At 43.1% G+C, this 20,836-nt stretch overlaps 1 protein-coding gene across 1 annotated transcript; it reads right to left on the bottom strand.

Moving 5' to 3' along the window:
- Positions 1–1,358: 1,358 nt before the first annotated feature.
- Positions 1,359–14,685, bottom strand: cse1l (CSE1 chromosome segregation 1-like (yeast)). Its single transcript, XM_015959832.3, has 25 exons — positions 14,554–14,685; positions 12,232–12,324; positions 11,959–12,101; positions 11,719–11,820; positions 11,480–11,625; positions 9,530–9,620; positions 9,340–9,447; positions 9,043–9,135; positions 8,797–8,964; positions 8,584–8,713; positions 8,431–8,496; positions 5,553–5,755; positions 5,387–5,471; positions 5,246–5,307; positions 5,030–5,166; positions 3,919–4,022; positions 3,747–3,844; positions 3,508–3,658; positions 3,222–3,430; positions 3,039–3,136; positions 2,871–2,956; positions 2,672–2,753; positions 2,257–2,403; positions 1,942–2,173; positions 1,359–1,842 (listed from the first exon to the last, which is right to left on the bottom strand). The coding sequence occupies exons 2-25, from the start codon at positions 12,314–12,316 to the stop codon at positions 1,753–1,755; spliced, it is 2,916 nt and encodes a 971-aa protein (XP_015815318.3). The 5' UTR covers positions 12,317–12,324; positions 14,554–14,685; the 3' UTR covers positions 1,359–1,752.
- Between the last annotated feature and the right edge of the window lie 6,151 nt (positions 14,686–20,836).

Genomic DNA, 20,836 nt, shown 5'->3' with positions numbered 1-20,836 from the left:
AGGTCAGAGGTGAAGTGTTCCTCACACAAAACAATTAAAAAAACGAATTAATGTCTCCCCATTACTTGTGTTTTCATCTGAGAATAGCCGGGCTTGAGGCTGAGATCTTTTATGTTTTGGCAGCATGACAGAGCTGAGATGAGCCTCCTATTGAGGTTGTGTTCCTATCTCTGATTCTATAAATATTGCTCTGGGCCAACAGGAAAGGCTCAGTTACAGCGGTCGCTTCAGTACGCTGGTGTCATGCTTTCTGAAGAACAAACTTGGTAACAGAATCTGCCGGGAACTTCACAGCCACTGGTAAAGTAAATGCAGTAAATGACATATCTTTGAAATGGAGCTTCTAGCAGACACAGCTCTTCGTGTTGGGATGTTTTTGTCCTTATCGCTTTTTCTCTAGATTTGTTTCTGAACTGCACTTAATAGATTTATCTGAATACTTTTCTGCTGTGTGTCGACATCCACGTGACAGAAAACATCAAAAAGCCCATGTTGACACATAATTTGGCATGTCTGGAGCTTTCCCTCCTCTGAGCGGACACAGCTCCGAGCGCCGCTCACACTCAAGTCTGGATCCAAGTTTGCTTTGTGAGCCTGAGTTTGTAAGATGATGTATGTGCTGTTTTTTTTATTTCCATCACATGTAGCGCTAATAAACTTTGACACACTGAATTTGTAAATATTCCAAACAAAAACAAAGCTTTAGGAAAGTGTTGACAATTAGCAATTTTGGAGCATTTTCCCTTTTCTTTACCTGATGCTTAATAAAAGAGTAAAGCTCAATGATGGCGTCCTGCTGTTAATCACAAATCACTCGTCTGGTACAACACCACCCTCTTGTGTTATAACTCAGCATCACAAACGTCGTCCTTATTCTGGCGGATCTGGTAAAATAACCTCTTCATGACATTTAGTCCAGCAAAGCCCACAGAGAACATAAGCTGATGTGCAGTTATTGTACGTTTGCAGCTAAACTCGAACATTCTCAACAGCCTCCTGGTGGATCTGTCGCTCCGTAGAGCGTTTGCTGCAGTCTTTAATAGTTTTATCACAGCAGCAGCAGAAGAGCTGCGATGTGTGATACAGGAGATCCACTCTTCATCAACAAGTAGAACTACTGATATTTAATCTAATGATCAAATGGATCACATTTAATCTGTAAAAAGGCATGGAATCTGGATTACATTCGGAATCTGCTGGATGCAGGGCTGCTCCTCCGGTCCCACTGTGTGCCTGATATGAACCACTAATCAGTGTGAGTGATCACCTGTGTCACCTGAAATATGCTGCAGAGAACCTGACTCTACTGAATAAAGGGAGCAAAGCATCTAAAGGAAGTCACAGATGAAAAGAGCAGATCTATACAAGTGCCTCTTTATTCACAATAACGATACAAAAAAAAAAGAAATCGGAGAGCTACATGCAACAACCGGATGCATCAGGTTTACAGCCAGACTGAGCACAAAAACAAATGTTCCTCTGCTGCTAATGAAACCACAGACCTGCGTCAGACCCAAAACACTTTCAGCATCTTCTAAATGTTTTAGGGCCAAAGAAACCTCAGTGATGGTGATTATGTGAGTTTTTGGTCACGCCTTTTTAAAATCCTTTAAAATGTTTCCACCATAGAACACAGCAGGCATAACATCATTTCTCTGGTCGTCCACGACAGTCGTAACAGGTCGTGTGACCCGAGGCTGCTGTGTTTGACGGTCTCCGACCAACTCGTCATCATCATCAGCAGCAGCAGCTTCAGACCAGCTGAACAGTGGCAGCCTGTAAGTATCCCTGCAGGAACTGAAGGGCTTCTGCATTCATACTGGTGCTCAGCATCGATGGAACCTGCACCACAACCAGACACAAGGGGGCGACGTTTACTTTTACTTCTCAAAACCAGTTTAACCACATTCCCATCAACCCTCCCAGTTGGTCTGTACGCACCCTTCCAGGACAGGCGGTAGACAGCTTGTGAAGCGACTGGGCTAGCAGGATCTTGGGATTTCCGACTGCGTCTCCGATTGGGTCGTGCTCCTTTTTTCCAGCGAAGGCCAGCTGTGAGAAAGCCGTCTGATAGCCGGGCGTGTCCTCGATATCGATGAAGTGCTCATCGTCTGGGATGCTGTCGTCTTCTGGTAACTCAAACAGCCCGATGAGAGCCTGGAGCAGCGGGGTCCTTCACAGAGAAGAAAGTTTTAGTAACTGAAGCGAGTAAAGGAGGCGGAGCTACAGCCTCCGCCTCGGGAAAAGGGCTCTTACCAGAGTTTGGTGTACTCCGTGTCCATCATGGCGGGACACTCTGTGAGGATCTTAGTGATGCCAACAGCACAAATCTTCTTCTCTACTATCCCAGACACCTTCTGGACCTCTGGGATAATTATTTTCTCCAACACCATGCCGAACATCCTGCAGGTGAAGAATTTTTATCAGTTCTGAGCAAGAAAACACAAATATTCAGACAAGCAGCACACTCAGACATTACACATAACCACAAACATGACTGATCTCATCGTTTAGAAAAGGGTTTAAAATCCAGACTACTATCTGAAAAGCATCCCTTTGCTTTCCATGTGGGTGTTCCTTTATTCGGAGCAGCTGTGAGAAAATATCAGCCCATAAACAGCTTCATGTCCTTGTAAAATGTGCAGAAAAGGGTTTATTTAACTCCACTTACTTGGGCTGAATGCTGTCAAAAATCTCCTGAAGGGCAATCGCACCGTATTTGACACAATAGAGGTTGACAAACACCAAAAAACCTTTGAGGGGGAAAAAAATTAAGTATTACACTGATTAGTCCCATAATGGCGGATCTGCACCAAGCCACCAAAACCTCAGAAAAAGACAGAAGTTGTTGTAGACAAGTTCCTACTGACTTTTGATGAACTTGGTGGTTTTAGAGCTTTGGAGCCTCTGGAAGAGTAAAATGAAGATCTGTTTTCTGTACTGGATTATAGACTCTCTGGCAAAGTCAAAGGGAAAAACACAATTAATGACAACAATCCCTAAATTAAAAGTTGTTCAAAAGCTGTTCCTTTACTCACGCTGGCATGTGCTCGATGATGCTGTTGAGGAGGTAAAACCCTTGGTGGTCGTTGGCCTTGGAAGCAATAAGCTTTTGGAAAACTCCAAGTAAGCCGGGCTGAAAGCAAAGCACAAGTAGGGTAAGATTTATTCTACAACGCATAAACAAAACTGGTGATTTCTCCACAAGCGTGTTTACTTACCACTTTATCTGCAGCAGAAGCGGCTATGGTGGCACCTCCCTTCTCCAGGTAAGCTTGGAGCAGGCGCACGAGAGGGGGGATGTTCCCTGTTCGTTCCCACAGGACCGGCTGCAGCAGGTGCGGGAATAACGCCATGTAAGATGCAGGAATAGAGTTGGAGTGGATCTCCAGCAGGAGAGACATCACCTGGAACACATACGGAAGAAACTCTGCAGAACAAAGAGAATAAATTGAGTTTTCCTTCCAGCTGAGAGGGATTTTGTCTCCCCAATGTTAGCCAACACACCCTGGACATCGTTCTGGAGTATCTCAGTGAAGACTGGGAAGAGGGCTTCCTCGAAGCTGCTGACTGTGGCGGGGTTAGCCTTGCAAGTGATCCTCACTGACAGACACAGGGACTCAAACAGGTAGTGGTTGAAGTGAGGTTTGCTGGGATTCTGAAAGAAGATGAATGGATATGTGTGTGTTCCACCCACACAACAAGCAGTGTGGGAAATCTCCACAACATCCCACATAAACGGTTACCTTGCTGACTAACAGCAGCTTCTGAGTGAGCTGACCAATCAGAGTGGGGATGTAGGGAACGATGGCCTCCTGCAGCAGGGAGAAGCTGCGCATGATGGCTTTAGAAATGGAGGAAACACAAATGAAGACGCAAGAAGACTAAAAGGAAGGAGCACGACGGGGTGAACTCTACCTTTCATGATGTATTCATTTTCTGCAGAGCCTGGAAGACTCAGAGCTTTGAACAGGTTGGTGAGCAGCTGCTCGGTAAAAAGGGCCATCTCTGCAGAGGTGATGCTGGAACAGGAAATATGATCACTAAGAGATTTACAGATTAAAGCAGAGGTTTGAGGAGACCTTGGGCACATATGTCCCTTAAGCCGGGCGTACACTGGGCGACTTTTTCACTTTTTTGAGCCGATTTTCCACTCGTGCGAGAATCCACGAGATCGGGGCGAGTTTTGCGCCGAGCGTCGTGTAGTGTACAGGGGGTTACGAGAGGCGATTAACACCACGTGACCAGCTACCGATCAGCAATCGTGAGCTCGCACGGACTTCTGGCGTGTTTGATATTTTGCTCGTCCCTCGTGAGGGTATCGCACTGCTGAAGTGGCGCTGCGACCCAAAAAGTATCAGAACCGCTCACGGCGCATGCGCAATCCTGCATCAACGCCGCTCACCCGCTATTTACCTAATAACACACGTTGTTCGTTTTTGTTTCTACACGTTTTTTTACTCAGATTGTCAAGAAAGCGTGTTTGTCGTGTTCATGTCAAATTAAACTGATCACAAAACACAGATTCACTTTCTTTATTTCGTTTTCCTCATCCAACCCCCATAAATCCCTGTGTGTCCTCCTGCAGCACTCCCGAAGGACAGGCAAAACAAGACAAAAAAGTCTGACGTGTTGTGTAAAAACTGCTATTTTTAGCATATTTTTAGGTCCGACGTGTTGCTATCAGACGTACAGTGTGAGCAGTCAGGTCGCATCCGAGAACTGGGACGTGCAGTGTGAGCGCATGACTCGTGAGATCTGCTCTGCGAGGAAGTCGTACAGTTTGAGCTGAAGCTGAGTGCTACGAGTGAAAAAGTCGCACAGTGTCCGCCCGGCTTTAGAGTGACTAAAGGCTGTAGCAAATCTCACCCCCCCCCCCCCGAGCCTCAGGCCAGTTTGAAACGAAGATCAGAAAAAGGTAATTACACCTACAGCCCTTAAGTGATCGTTCCACAGTGTAAACAAATAAAAGCTACTGTGACATTAAAAGAAACGCAGCATGAATCCCTTTACTGCCCGTGAGACTCACAGCGTTGCGTTATTGGGGCCCCTCATTGTGAACAGCCTCTCCAGAGCATGAGCAGCATACGTGTGCTCCACCGTGCTCTGTGCCTGCAGGTGGCTTATCAGCAGAGGAACCGCCTGCAGCAGCTGCTCCTTGGGAAGCTTGAGGGAAAAGACAGCAGAGCTCTGGGTAAGCAGCTAAGTTTGAGTCGTCTAACTTAAGGCAGGAGAAAGGCCACACCTGACTTCTGAAGATCATCACATACTTTATGGCATCGGTCTTCAGCACGGGAAACTCATCAACTATAACAGGACCACACAAGTCATGTAAAGGCAGCTGAGCTATCACATAACTGAATAACAACATCAATCGTGTTCTTACTGTTGGAGGATTTCAGGTCTGGGAGAATGTGGTTCACAAAGAACTCGTTTAGATTCACCAGTTCATTGGCTTGTGTTATTCCATGCTGTTAAACATAGATAGGAACCGTTTACCAGCTTTTAGACTTTGATCGTCAACAGTAGTAAACTCATAAGTGGAAGAAGACCTTCTGTGTTTGAGCTTTAGAGGCCAGCGACGTGACCAGGTAGATGGCAGCATCCTTGTGTTTCCAGTTCTCTCTGGGGCTCTTGGCGTATTCCGTCAGCATCGAGTTCACATAGCCAGAGAAGATGGCCGTCACCGGGCCCTCGAAGAACTTACACAGGCCCCTCACCAAATCACAGGCTGCTCTACGGCGAGTGTCGATGTCTGAGGAACCAAAGGGGGGTGGGGGGGCGTCACCATGAAGAATGTTAACAAGCTGAATGTCCAACAGAACTCATCTAACTACCCAGTAATCGGTCAGCAACAAGTCCACAGAACGTCTTCACACCAACAGCAGTGGGGCTGACAGTTTAGTTCACACATTTCTGTTTAATTTTGATTATTTTCTTTAAATCAAGTGTCTGTACGATATCCACAATGTACAGTAATATAAATAATAATATCTGTAGTAGGACCTAAAAAAAAAAGTGAGTTAGCGGGAGCATCGGGCTCCCACAACCCAGCCAAAAACCTGGGAAAAGCCTGGATGTTGACACGACTGATCCTGGGTCAGCCAGTAGTGCAGCTTTGACTTTCCATCAGGAAGTGATGGATCATTCAGTCCTAAAGGCAATTTCTGTTCAGTGTGTAATTGGTGTGGAGAGAACGCATGAATCTGGATGGCATGAGAGGGTACGAACAAGTTCGTTTGGTTAGCAAATAAATAATAAACCAGCATATAAGTGCTGTTTATACACTTCTATTAAAATTGTTTTAGAAGACAGGAACACGTCTGTTTCAGTTGCATCTATACGTTTAAGATCTTTAACCATCTAGAAATCGTTCTAAATATCTAAAATAAAAATTTTAGGATTTACTGAGACCCACTTGTTTTACTTTTTAAACTCAACGTTCTTCTCATCCTGAGGTCTATGACCCACCGACAGCGTCCCCACACTTGTGTCTGTGCTGAGGTCACAAAGTTCATATTTGTAAAAATTACATTGACAAAATACCAACATCAGACCTGAGAGTATCATCAAAACCCTGTAAAAGCATTATATGCCTGTATGTCTGTAATTAATCATCACTTGTGTGTATGTGTGTGTAGGAATTACCCCTACTGCACACTGGAAGCATCAGCGGTGCGAAACACTCCGTAGACTAGGGCTGCAACCATTCGTCGACGTTGTCGACGATAGAAATAGTCGACAATGAAATTCATTGTCGACGTGTTTTTTCCGACCGAGTGAGGCATCTCACTTTAACACAATCTCTGCCGAGAGTCGCACACGCGCAATAGCTCCTCTGCTGATGGCGGCGTCCGACACAGCAGCTACGCATACCAAAACATCTCAAGTTTGGGAGCATTCTGGATTCGGCAAATAAAAAGATGACGTGCATGACTTGCAAAGCAGTCCTCACGTATCACGGCAGCACCTCGCTGATGCATGAACACTTAAAGAGAAAGCACGTCGGACAGTTGAATCAAACAGAGTCTGACTCGCCTCGGTAAGATTTAAATAACACGAAAGCCGACACGTTTTGTTGTGGATGTACATTTTTTAAACCTATTTTCACTTTTAAAAAAGAGATTTGATGTTATGCCTGACCGTGCCTGACTAAAGTATTTACATTTTACTGATGTCTATACTGACTGGGCACTGCGCCTACTTGGTGTTAGACAGGGCATTTTTATTTACTGTTAGCAAGATTCGGCCTATCAGCAGCGAAGTTCAATAAAATATGCATTTTCCATTGAAGTACCCGTCTTTCTTGTGTTTATCATCATTTTTCGCATAATTAAAGCAATCTCATGCTAAATTTAAGAAAAATGTAACAATTATCCGATTAGTCGACTAATCGTTTCAATAGTCGGTGACTAATCGACTATTGAAATAGTCGTTAGTTGCAGCCCTACCGTAGACTAAAACAGATTCTATCTGAAGCAACGCCGTTCTGCACCGCTGCTGCTTCCAGTGAGCAGTAGAGGTTACGGCTGGGGAACCACTGATCCAGACAGAGATACCTTTAACATTAAAGGTTTTAAACACATTTTGGTTTATTTCAGGAACAAGTCAAATAACCTCTTTGTTGCCTCAAAGACAGAAAATTACCCTAAATATCCCCCAATGGTTTGACCATATTAAAAAGATTAGACATGTAGGACTCAGCAGGGGCGGATTAAGGACTGAAGAAGATCCGGGGCTTAACACACACACACACACACACGCGCGCACTAACACGCATGCACGCGCGCGCACACACACACACACACACACACACACACACACACACACACACACACACACATGACACACACTAGTCAACATCAAATATATTTGTCTTGTACCACATAATTATTAATCTGAAGCTACATATTAAGCATATTCAGGGCAGAGTATTGTTCCTGTTAGTGTTTAGTGTGAGATGATCGTAAATATTCCCTTTCTTTCTCCAACAACTTTACCTGATAGTAAGCTAACTTTAGGCAAACCAGCAGCACAACAAATATTTTCAAATAAGACTCACAAACCTGAGTCAACACCAGTCTCATCAAAGCTGGGGTTCTGTCGTTGTACTTTTTGTCTAAAAAACGTCCTTATGTCCATCTTCACTCATGCGTTTCAGGCAGACTGTAGAAGAAGCCGGCTGCTGAAGGGCTTCTTCTTCAGTGGTGGAGGCTCAGGCAGGCTGTATACAAACTACTGCCAGCTGCTCCCTCTCTGTTGGACTTTGGTACTGCATGTTACTTCCACGTTTGAGATCTGGGGCTTTTCATTAAAGATTCGGGGCTTGAGCCCAAGTAGCCGGGCCTAACGCCGCCCCTGGGACTCAGCCATTCTGTAATCAGTAGCTAAAATATATTGTTTGTTTTAATACGAAGAACTTGTTTTTACCCGATCCTTCAAGATCTCGTCTGATATATTCCTCCGAGTTATCCTCAAAAGCCTCCTCGTCCGCACCTAATTGGAAAAGAAAAGACGGTTTGAGCATGGCGACATAGAGGCACGCGTTTGTGTTGGGCTAACAGGTGTGGACTGGTCTCTTACTTCTGAACTCCATGTTGGGGACAATGACCTTTTCACAAATGCTAGTGAGAGTACTCTGGTCCTCAAACAGATGCTTGTAATGTGGCCGTTCACAGACCGAGGCCAAAAACTGGATGGCGTTGCTTACAAGCTGCAGCAAAGACAGACTTCATTTGTAAATGAGGGGGGATTATACGAGTTCACACGGGCTCAGCAGGAACCAACGTCACTCACCAGGTCATATTTGACCTCCTGTCCAGTGGAGACCAAGAGGTTCCAGATGGCGGTAACAAAGCGCGGCAGGTAAGGCTGAAATTCCTCATCGTACTTCTGAGCATAAAGGGCAGCGTTGTCACAGATCTGAGACTTCAGCAGCTCCAACAGACCTGCCTCCTCTTCATCCTGGGGGCGGGGGGAGTCGTCATCGATACAACTAAGCTAAATAAAACATTTACAGCATGTATGACGAGCTCAACACACATCGGTCTGTAGAAGCTTGTTATCCAAGGTCAGCAGGCCGTGAAAGTTGGTCATCCAGGTCTCCATGTTGTCTTCGAAAAACTCTGGAAGGTCCTGCGTGAAAACGCAGAGTCCGGTTAACCACAGATAACGATCAAGTGAGCCACGAATCGGACTGTAATCATTTAAAAAAGATTTGTGAACAGTTAGCAAGTATTTAGATTGGAAGCATAAGTTTTACGTAAAACTCGTGGATCGAGTGGAAGCGAAGTCGTACCGATAATAACCAGAAGAGCTAAATGAGAAGTGGAAACTGACCTGAAAGTTTAAACTGTAGAAAAGCTTAGAAATGAGAGTGAGAGATGAGAAGAGGACCTTTAGGGCATTGACATCGTTCGCATGAGTCTGACACAACTCAATTGTTGCCTGAAACAAACAAGAATAAATAAAAACAACCATTAACAGAAACATCTAGTGTAGTTTTAGGACCAACAGCAACACAACAAACCTTGAAGAGCTCCGTCAGAGGGAGGGCAAACGTGTCTAGAACCAGTTTGATCTCAGACCAAAGCTCGTTTGACTTAAACTCATGGCGATACCTTTAAAAAAACAACACAAATGGTCATTAAATTTTTAGGGATGCACCGATGGATCAGCATTTGATTGTAATCGGCCGATAGCGCCCCTATCGGTTTTGATCGGAGTTTTCAAAATAGATCAAAGCAGACCAATCAGGGTTGTCACGGTAACCAGTGTAGCGGTAAACCCCGGTAAAAAAAAAAGTTGACAATAATAATAACCGTCTTGTTTTTTTAAAAACTATATTATCTTGGTGGATTACCGTGGCTGCGGTGTAGGCGCGGTGACCCTTACCAGCCACCGTATCATCGGCTGAAGTTGCCGGCGGCACATGCGCACTTTGTTGTTTACAACCAAAACTTTCTTGAAGCTAAAGCTGAAATAATGGCCAAAGGAGGAGAAGGCAGCACTCAGGACATTTATTATCCCTCAAAGAAGACAAAGTGGGAAGTACGGGCATCTGTTGGATATTTGAAGAATGCCGAGGGAGTTTATAGAAGATGGACGGACGGCTATCCTGTTTGCAGCACGAGCAGAAAAAGTGTCTGTGAAAGGCAGCAACGCTTCAAATCTCATGACACATCTGCGTGACCATCACCCACAACTCTACAGTCAACGCAAGGCAAGTTAACGTTAGCGTTTTAGCTAAAATGCGTGATCCGAGGATTTGGGTTGAGGGAGAAGGCAACGAGTCGCTATATAAAGCAGCCGCAGCGCCGCTACCTGCATATAAACCGTGTCGCGGACACCCCCATGTTGAAATGACGCTATGCATTACGGGGCTCCCAGGGGCAGATAAGAGTTGGTCTCTCTCTGAGAATAATTATAAATTTAACAATGATTACTGCCTGATGACATTTTCCCAAATCTGCAACGCTCACTGGAAGGACACAAACCGAGGACGATATTTTCCTGATATAGGGTTTATTACTCAAGTAAGGGTAAAAAAGTATCTGATTAGAAGGCTACTTGAGTACTGAGTATCATCTGATCTAATATTTTTAAAATGATGACATCAAACAGACAAAAAATAAGAAGTTGTGGGCAAATATTGGTATTTTAAAGACTAAAGGGAAAAATGTAAACAAATAAACAACATAATTACAAAATAACATTGTAGTTAAAATTTAGACACAAACTGAGGACAATATTTTCCTGATATACAAGGTTTATTTAGTTTCCTGAAAATTTAACATGTTTAAAAAAATACCGCGATAATACCGAAAACCGTGGTAATTTTGGTCACAATAACCGTGAGATTAAACATTCACACCGTGACAACCCTAGTACAGACCATTTTAGATTAGGTTGCATTTCCTTTATTCCCAGATTATGTAGTTTGTAGCACTCCTTATGATGTTGTAGAAAATTTCTGGCCAATCCACGTGATCGGTATCTGTGATCGGCAACAAAAAACCTGATCGGTGCATCCCTATAAATTTTCCTGTTAGCTCATTCGCTGCCAGCATTTCTCATCATTTTTACTGTTTTTAAGAATCACAGAACGTTGCGTGCCAGGACGATGTCGACTCCAAAACAACCGAAACAAAGCGGAGACTCACCTCTTACATCAGGAAGGATCCGCACGTTTCGAGCGTTATCCGTTTTTTTATAATCTGTTGTTGAATTGTGATCGGCAGAAGCTTTTCCGGTTCGCACCTCACTTTTTTTATAGCAGCGGCCCAAAACGATCTAACACATGGATTTTCTGCTTCCTGGTCACGTGATGTGTGACGTACGCGGATGAAGATCGGCTTTAGAGCAGAGATGTCTGTTCTCTCGGCGCGGGGGCTCGTTCCGACGCCCACACAGTAAAAACATGCAGTGAACGAGTTAAAATATGAAAATAAAAACCTCATGATTGGGAAGATTGTTCTACCTCTTAAAGAGAGAGTGTGCAGTACGAAGTACTCCGTTTATGATGTGGAAGTCTCCACTCCTGAAGCGGGTCACCATCTCTGTCAGGAGGTCGGGCCATTTTTGAGGGAAGTCTTCTCTTCCTATGATGCTGATGGCGTCGCTCAACTAGAGCAACACACCGGATGTATAAACAACAGCTAAACACACTACTGTAGAGCTTTTAGCAGATTCCCATCAGCCATGATAACAAGGATGTACCTGTTTCTGGATTTGTTCTGGGCTGCTTAGCATCAAATTTACAATGTTAGCTTTGATTGCTGTTCGGTCAGCCTCAGAGATTTTGTTTGGTTCATCTTCAACCTGTGAGAAAACAAAAACAGCGTAGCACAACAAAAGGATCAACTTCAAAAACTTTAGTTTTATTTAGATGTAAGCAAACATATCTGAACAGGTGCACATGCTACACGTGTGTGACACATGAAGCCAAGCGGGACTCACGATTCGCCAGTTTCGTTTGATGTAGTTCTTGAACGTCACAGCAGCACAGACACGAATCACGTCATCTTGAGACTTCTCCAGCAGAGTGAGGAGTAGCAGCGAGTAGTTCTGGTTTCCTTCTACAGTTTCCAGAAACTTCTCAGCTGAGAGGAGAAAGAAAAACTGGCGCTACGATGCAAAGCTCACACATTCAACTCCACGTAAAGACTTAATAATAAATGAGTCAATATTACAACACAAATATCGCACAACAGTAACGTTCAGGAGACACACCTGGACGCCTGACTGCTGGGTCTGGGTTCAGTGTTTTCCTTAAGAACTCAGTCAGGGTCTGAAGGTTTGCATCATTCAGCTCCATGCTCACAACTGAGGATAAAACCACAACAACTCAACGGATGAACACATGGATGAACTTTTGTAACCAGAAGGAGTTTTTACACCTCCTAACAGACACATGAGAACAGAAGTAATGATTTACAAATGTTTACGAGAAGAAGAAATGATTTTTTACAAGATAATTATGAATACAATTTAAAATGATATTAAAATATGAAGAAGACCTTGTTTAAATGAAGAGACTAATTCAGTTGTTGAAAACATCTGAAACAAGATTGCTACTCCTGCTCTAGAGACACTCAGCTGGTAGATTAGCCTCCAACTTCTTATTACTAGAGATGCTCCGATCTGATCAAGTGATGGGAAATTGGGTCCAATCACGTGATTTTAAAATAATCGAATCAGGATTTTTAAAAATAGGGTTTGACCTTTTAAAACATTAAACAACACTGTCTTATCGATCCCCAGTGAGTCGTGGAGGATGGCTGCTTATACTGAGCCAGGATCCTCTGGAGGTTTCTTCCTGTTAAAAGGGAGTTTTCCTCTCCACTGTCGCTACATGCTTGCTTAGTATGAGGATTGCCGTAAAGTCACTGACACTGGTCAGTGACTTGATGCAATTTGCTGGGTTCCTTTTCTGATTGGCTTAATGAACTGACCTGTGTTGGAATGTTTATTATGTGAAGTGCCTTGAGACGACTCTCGTCGTGATTTGGTGCTATATAAATAAACTTGAATTGAAATTTTAAATTCATCATGAGAAAGATTTTCAAATGGAATAACTATGGCTCAGTTTCAATTACAGCTGGGCGATATGGTCTAAAATCAATATCACGATATATTGAGGATTCCACCACGATAACGATAAGTGGACGATAACTACAGGTATGCGCAGAAACAAAAGTTGTCCACTAGTCACATTTCTACATGACTGGAGGTGGTACAGCTTCTTAAAGAGGCACGAATGTTGCCAACTTACACACATCTTTGTATTTCTTTTACTATCAAATGTATTGACATGGGAAAAATTATCTCGATAAGAGTCAGAAATTTCGTTAACGATTATTTCCCAGCCCTAGTTTCAATTTCAATAAGTTCCTCTGCATCAACATTATTTTCTTGGAAACCTTTACTGTGACTTTCATTAGCGTGGATAAAATCTTTATTTCTCTACTTTGTTGCTTCACTGTCCACATGCTCCTTTGAAACTGATTTTACAAACGCATTTTAGAGGACATATCTGACAACTAAACTGCATCATAAGGAAAGCTGTTATTGGTTGCTGACCACTGCCAAGGTAAGCTGTGCAGGAACCTTAAAATGCTCCACTTGAGAAACAGCTTTTTGTCCTGCTAAATTCGTGCACTGTAATTTTGACTGCTGCTCATTTATATTTATAGCACTTTTTTCAATACAATAATGGGCAAGTGTGAACTAAGTGCTTCTTCTGACGTGTACAGAGTTAGTAAACGACATTATGTTGTGAGTGAACACACACAATAATAAATAAATGACTAGAATGCAAATGAAAATCAGGAAAAGGACTAAAAACAAATGATCAGAGGGGATTATGCTCTGTCTTTATTAAAATCCACAAATGTTTCTGGTGATGAACCGCGTTTTTATGAACAGCTTTCATATAAAACTTTTTTTTTAAAGTGAGTATAACCCTTGGCTATGTTACAAAAATATGTACGTTAGCTCATGCAAAGAAGTGCAATGATCATCCACCAGGTGTATATTGTTGTAAATCACGTGTTCGCTGCTCAAAGAGTTTAACTTTTAACTTTACAACTCCTCTGCCAGCGTGAGTCATCCGTGCAATTTTTCCAACATGCTAGAAGTCAACAACAACGCTCGACTAGCTACATTACCTCTGGCACTGCTTCTGCTTGTCATGCTCACACTGGTTTACACAGAACAAACGAGCTAACAGGCTACGTTTAACAGTAAAGTAAGCACATGGCGTGAATTGCCAGGATAGTGTTTAATTTTATAATGCACTAAACTGAATATTTTATTATTACTTGTCTAAATATAGACCGCACAGTACAACTTAGAAGGGTGGAAAGCAGCACTTCAGTACTGATCCTCGAGCCACTCGGCTAACGTTAGCGCTAGGCTAATATGTTTGGAGCTAACTAGTAAGTTAGCCTTTTTCCCCCTTCACGTCGTAAGTTCCCTGGCTACTGCATTACTTGAACCGCTAAAACCTGTATGAGACAACATGTTTACACTCGGACTTATGGGGTGTCTTACCGTTACAGTATTTAACCCGTCAGAATGGCACGCAGAGCCTCTCCAGACAGGAGGCACTAGCTCGCTGTGGCAGCTTTCAAACGACTGGAGCGAAATGGAACTGCGCGGTCAGTGTGTCGCGCAGGCGCATTGCTGGTGGGAATTCCGGTGTCGGTACAGGATCTGCTCGGGTGCAGGATCGGCTCGGGGTCCTTCGACTGCCGATTACGTCACATTACTGCAACTCTACTTTCACACATACGTTTTGGAAATACGTTTTAGGTTTTTGGAGCCATTTCTCCAGGAGTGTGTATGTTATTCATTCAGAGACCCAGATTAACATATAGTCAGTTCTCTCCTGTGTTTTCTCCAGTTCTGTCCCCAATCGGTGAAGTATGTTTTAATGGCTCTCCTAATAATAAAAATAAAGCAATTAGAACTCTCTTTCTTAAAGACATGACATCTCTTCCATGCGCTGTATCATACTGGAATAGATTTGTGGATGACTTGACATGGAGGAAGGTTTGGCTTCTACCCAATCAATTTTTGATCACTAACAAAGTTAAAGAAACTTCCTTTAAACTATTACATAGATTCTACCCCTTTAAATGTTATTAAAAAAAATTAAATCAGACCTGGATGTATCTTGTACATTTTGTGAAGATCTTCCAGAAACAACAACTCATCTTTTTTTGGCTGTGTACTCATTCCAAACGGTTTTGGCAGTCTTTCTGTGACTTCATCTGCTGTAAATTCTCTGTCAAGTTTAACATTTATTGGAAGCAGGTTTTGTTTGGCCTTCACCAGAATATTTTTAATAACTCAATTAATTTTTTTATTAATCTGTTATTTCTTTTGGCCAAATTTCATATCCATGAATATAAATTTCTTAAAAGCAAACCCAACTTTAACTGTTTCTTAGTGGAGGTCAAGCATTATATGCTCTATCCGGTTTTCACAAAACCAGAAGGCTGTAAAGACTACCCGCTTGAAGATAATCTGATCCTGATTTATTACTATTTCTGTGTTGATGTTCTCTAGATATATGCTACTGTAATCGGTATTTTTCTGTACACCCACATTTTTTATATCCCCCTGGCACATTGTTTTCTTTTTTGTTCACATCTCACTTTTCTTATTCGTTGTCAACTGTGAGATTGTAACCTCATTGTCACATTGTATATTCTATTTTTGTTAATAAAGGTTTGTTAAAAAAACATACGTTTTGGAAAGACATCAGCAGTTTAGTTAATCAGTTCTTGTTTGTTAACACCTAAATGTTTTCTTTGTAATTGTAATTTGTTAATAAAACACCATATTATCTTTGTTTTGTAAAGAATGTGAAACTGATAGTGGAGCGCTGTGGGAGCATCTGAACAACATGGACAGACTGGATGGGATGGCATCAAACACTACTGAGAATTCTTTAGGGTTACTGGTACATTGTATCTCCTAAGGAATTCAGAGTAATTGTATAAGAGCCCCTTTTCATCAAATAACTGGCTAACCAAGATGATTCCATTATTAAACCAGTTATTTTAAAAAATAGTTGTATTTTTATAAATAACTTATTCCAAATAAAACAGTTTTGCGGGGAGAAGTTGTGTTTGTAAATCAGTGCCCACGCCAAAATAATTTGTTGATGGAAGTGAGAAAGTTTTAGTGGTATTTTTGGAATACTGTAATTGCAGAGCAGTAGGAAGTTAAGGCCAACCTGTTACGTACAGTGCCCCTTTTCGGCCACAAGATGGCCTCAGTGGCTTCTGCCTCCTCTGTCTCCCGGTGCCCAGCTGTGGGTAATTTGACAATCGCCTGCCCTCTTGCCTTCATTCAAGGAGAAGGTACATGGAAGTGTGGGCCTTCTCCTAGTGTGCTTGTGTGCACGTTGGCTTGGTGGTTCTTCGGTGGTTTAGTAATATTAGTGGTTTAGACTCTTGTTCTTTAGGATTTCTGGTACTCTGACCTCGGACTGGCCTTTGACTCCCCCTTTTGGATTACCCCTGAGCGCCTCTGCTTAACAGGACGTCTCTTGTTTAGTTTTGTGTGTGTGTGTGTGTGTGTGTATATATATATATATATATATATATATATATATATATATATATATATATATATATATAGAATATTTTAGTTAGACATTTCTCCTCATCTCAGCCCGCTTGGCGCTTTGCGTTAACCAGTTTCCTTTTTGTATGCATAGGCTCTTTGTGTTTGTTAATAAAAATCCTTTGTTGAAGACACATTTACTCAGTTATTATTTAATCTACACACAACATCTTTTACTCCCTCCTACACATCACTCCTAGTGAGCTGAGGGACGTAACAGAGTGGGGGCTCGTCCGGGATTTGAACCCGGGGCCTCCCGCATCACTCCTAGCGAGCTGAGGGACGTAACACACCTAAATTAGAAAACACATGATGTGAGATAAAATTCCAGATAGAAGTGGGATTTTTTAAATACTTTTTAATCCAGTTTATTTTAAAGGTGTTGTGACCCCGAGCCGATCCTGCACCGACGCCGTAGTCTGGTTTTCTCTGAAGTCTCTAAGCTTGTGAGAGATACTGATGCAACCAGACTTAGGCCGGGGACACACTGGCCGCGGAAGCGCCGCGAAGCGCCGCGAAAATGGGACCGCCTTCATTCGGCGCCCTTGTTAAGCTATTCTATAGACCACATGGGCCGCCGAAGCGCCGCGAATCGCCGGCGCGCGCCGGCGCTCCAGCCCGCGCCGTGCAGCGATCATTTCGGCGTTGGCTCTATTTTTTTCGCGAGCCGCGGGTGAATCGCGTCAATTCTGGCAGGAAGTCAAACGTAGACGTAAGAGGCAGGCCGGTAAAGTTAACAAAATAAAGCATTTCAAAATAAAATTCCGCAATAGTCAAATGTGTTCGTAAACAGACACTGCAGAAAAACCACACGAACACGCACACACATACACACACATTGAACTTGTGTGCGTGTGTGACCACGTGAAGGGGGGAGTGGTTTTGGGTGTCTTTTCACCGGAGCAAACAGGACAGAGAGGCAGAAAGTCTGAGGCAAGCAGTTAGGATGATGACTTTAAATTAATTATGGAAGTTGAGAAACACAAGGAGCTGTACGACCCCCGAAAAACATGATTGTTTACGTACCCATGTCGGAAGAAACTGCTAAGATACAGCTGCAGAATTGGAGCGGGTTCCAAGAGATTCAACTGGCAGAAACAACTCATACCATAGGTTCACACACACACACGCGCGCGCGCGCGCGCACGCGCACAAACACTCAAACGTAGGAAAAGAGCTGAGAAAAGGCAGAGAGGAAATGGAGGACACCAAGTGTTTAAAAGAAAAACTACAGCTGAGCCGAGGCGCGCCTCGACTGGGGCGCGTCTGATCTGAACTGAGAAGCGGCGAGCAGCGGCCGAATTTCGTGAGCGATTCGCTTCTCGGCGCTTCGCGGCGCTTCCGCGGCCGGTGTGTCCCCGGCGTTACAGCGTTCCCGTGCCCCCTGCTGGTGAAATATGGTTACTGCACCATCCAAAAATAACTTCCTTGAAGAAAGAAGAAAAAAATATAATTTCTATAGCGCCTCTCAAGATAAAAATCATGAGGTGATCCTTGGGGTGATGAGGAAATATGCTGCCCAAACCTAACCTTAGCTTAAACCTTAATGAAATCAGCTCAACACAAATGTGGACACACCTAAGTGGGTATCATAGTTTCACTTAAAAGGCACATGTTGTTCAATTCACATTCAGAAACCTTTTATTTTACTTGTTGGACAGAAACATTTAATTGTGTTCATTTGCCATGCTATTGTTGGCAGGCATTTGAGATTTCATTGTGTTACAGCCATCCGCTTAGACCACATATGTCAGAGTCAAGGCCGCATCCGGCCCGCGGAGCATTTTTATGTGGCCCGCGAGATAAATATAAAAAATATATTAAAACTGGCCCGCTGGCCGATTTTACCGCAAATACTTCAACTCCCATGATGCTTTGCGGCGTCAGCGCGGAGCCGAAGCGCCCCCTCCTTTGTGTTTTTTCTAGCGTCTTCTGCAGGGTGTCTGCAGCACCGCTGTCGCGGACGCGGACAATTTACACTCCTCTCACTCAGCGCCGAGTTCACTCAGCTATTTTCTGACGTTGAAGCCCAGAAACGGAGATTTTAACTGCTCAGTAATGTGTTCACGACTGAAAGAGAAAATTTTCCAACTAACATCCAGACAGAGCTGATACAACTCCAGTGAACAGCGACACACTCAAACCAGCTGCTGTAGTTGTGTTTCCTCCCTGACACAAAACAACGTGGTCAAGCTGCTCAGACATGTTAATCAGCACAAACCTATGTGAGCTCTTGTTGTCATCTAATGTTGTCATTATTATGATGAAGATAAACAAAACAACAGGAGTCTCCTCCTCAGCTCAGATCAACCCCATGATGCAGGTATCTGGCTGGAACAGGTGAGCATCACAGTAAACCAGTGGAGCAAACTGAGCTTTAAATATTCTGGCTTTATGCTCTTTTTCTGCTCCAAAGCATGAAAGTTAACAGGTGAGATGTTGCATTTTCATTTAAGATAAAATAATACTTTTATTTTGTTGTTGGCCCGTGAGAAAATATTTAGCCTATACAGTAAACAGGAAGTGGAAAGGCTGCAGATAGATGAATAGAATAGAAAATCTCTTTATTGTTCCTCAGTGGGGAAAGCTAGACACCACAGGAGCGATGACACTTATTACAGGAGAAATAAAGGAGAATAAAAAATAAGAAAAATGAATAAACAAGAAAACATAAATCCTGAATAGATTTTTAAAATGCTGATTATACCACAAGTAATGAATACCACTGATGCCTTTTATTTAAAACTGACTTGCTTGTGTGTCATTTGATTATTCCACATTCAGTGTTAATGCAGAAATATGTTTGTATCCAAATTTAAAGGTTCAAAATTGCATATATGTTGATAAAGAAAATGTGCAAATTTGCCGTCACTTTTTCAAAAAATATTAAGTTTGGCCCTCGACTCCGTCCCAGAGTTTCATTTCGGCCCCTTGTGAGTTTGAGTTTGACACCCCTGGCTTAGACAGTATCAAAGCTGATTAAACAACAAAAGGTATTTATCTGCACTCATGTTATGCTTCTATATATTCTGTGAGCATTTAAAAATAAACACATTTTTTAAAGCTGCCCTTTACACATGGTTTACACATTTAGTATGTTGAAATTAACACATTTTAGTGTTAAAAAATTGACACGGTTTGTGTGTTAAAATGATTTATACATGGAATGTGTTGGAATTAACTCAAAATGTGTCGTTCCTGAGCACACTCGGCACATGTGTTAAAAAATGACACGTGTTATTTTTGACACATCTGTTTTTGCAGTGTAGCCTAAACAGAGAAGCCCAGACTTCCCTCTCCTTAGCCACATGGGCCAGTTCCTCTAGGGAATCTCATGGCGTTCGCTGGCCAGCCGAGAAACATTGTCTCGCCACTGTCCTGGGTCTTCCTTCAGGTCTCCCCCCAGTTGAACGTGCCTGGAAAACCTCACCAGGGGGACACCCAGGAGGCATCCTTATGCAGTTGCCCGAGCCACTTCAGCTGGCTCCTCTGATGTGGATCTACTCGGGTGACTGAGTTTATCAGCCCATCTCTAAGGGAGAGCTCAGACACCTTGCAGAGGATACTCTTTTCGGCCGCTTGTATCCGCAATCTCATTCTTTCTGTCACTACCCAAAGTGAGGGAAGGAACATAGACAAACCAGTAAATCGAGAGCTCCACCTTCCAGCTCTGCTCCACCAGGACAGACCGGTACAATGAACAAGACCAAGACCCCTAGATACTTAAACTCCTCCACTTGAGGCAGGCTCTCAAGAGAAGACTTGGAGAAGGAATTCTACCCTTTTCCAACTCAAGACATGGTCTCGGATTTAGAGGAGCTGATTATACCTCCCGCTTCACACTAAGCTGCAAAGCATTCCAGCAAAAGCTGGACAGAACGAACCGGTGTGCTCTCACAGTGCAGCTGAAATCAGTTTATAGTCCTGAGCACGGAGTGAGAATGATGCTGAAGAAATGTCCCGCAAATAAAAGCAAATGAGCAAGGGGAGGACCAAGATGCAGCTACACAAATGTTCTCCACCAACATGTCTCTTCGCAGTGCCATGGTTCCACTGGACATGCTGTACACGAGACGCCTCCAGAGCTTGTTCACTCACCTCAAAGTGGACCCAATATGTCAGAAGAGACGCATGCTATGGGCTCCATGATCAAACATTTTGTGAGACTGCAAGATTAGGATGATGGTTCTGCCGTGTT

Source organism: Nothobranchius furzeri, chromosome 3 (assembly GCF_043380555.1).
Source record: "Nothobranchius furzeri strain GRZ-AD chromosome 3, NfurGRZ-RIMD1, whole genome shotgun sequence".
Lineage (NCBI taxonomy): Eukaryota > Metazoa > Chordata > Actinopteri > Cyprinodontiformes > Nothobranchiidae > Nothobranchius > Nothobranchius furzeri.
This window is presented reverse-complemented; position numbering and strand designations above follow the sequence as displayed.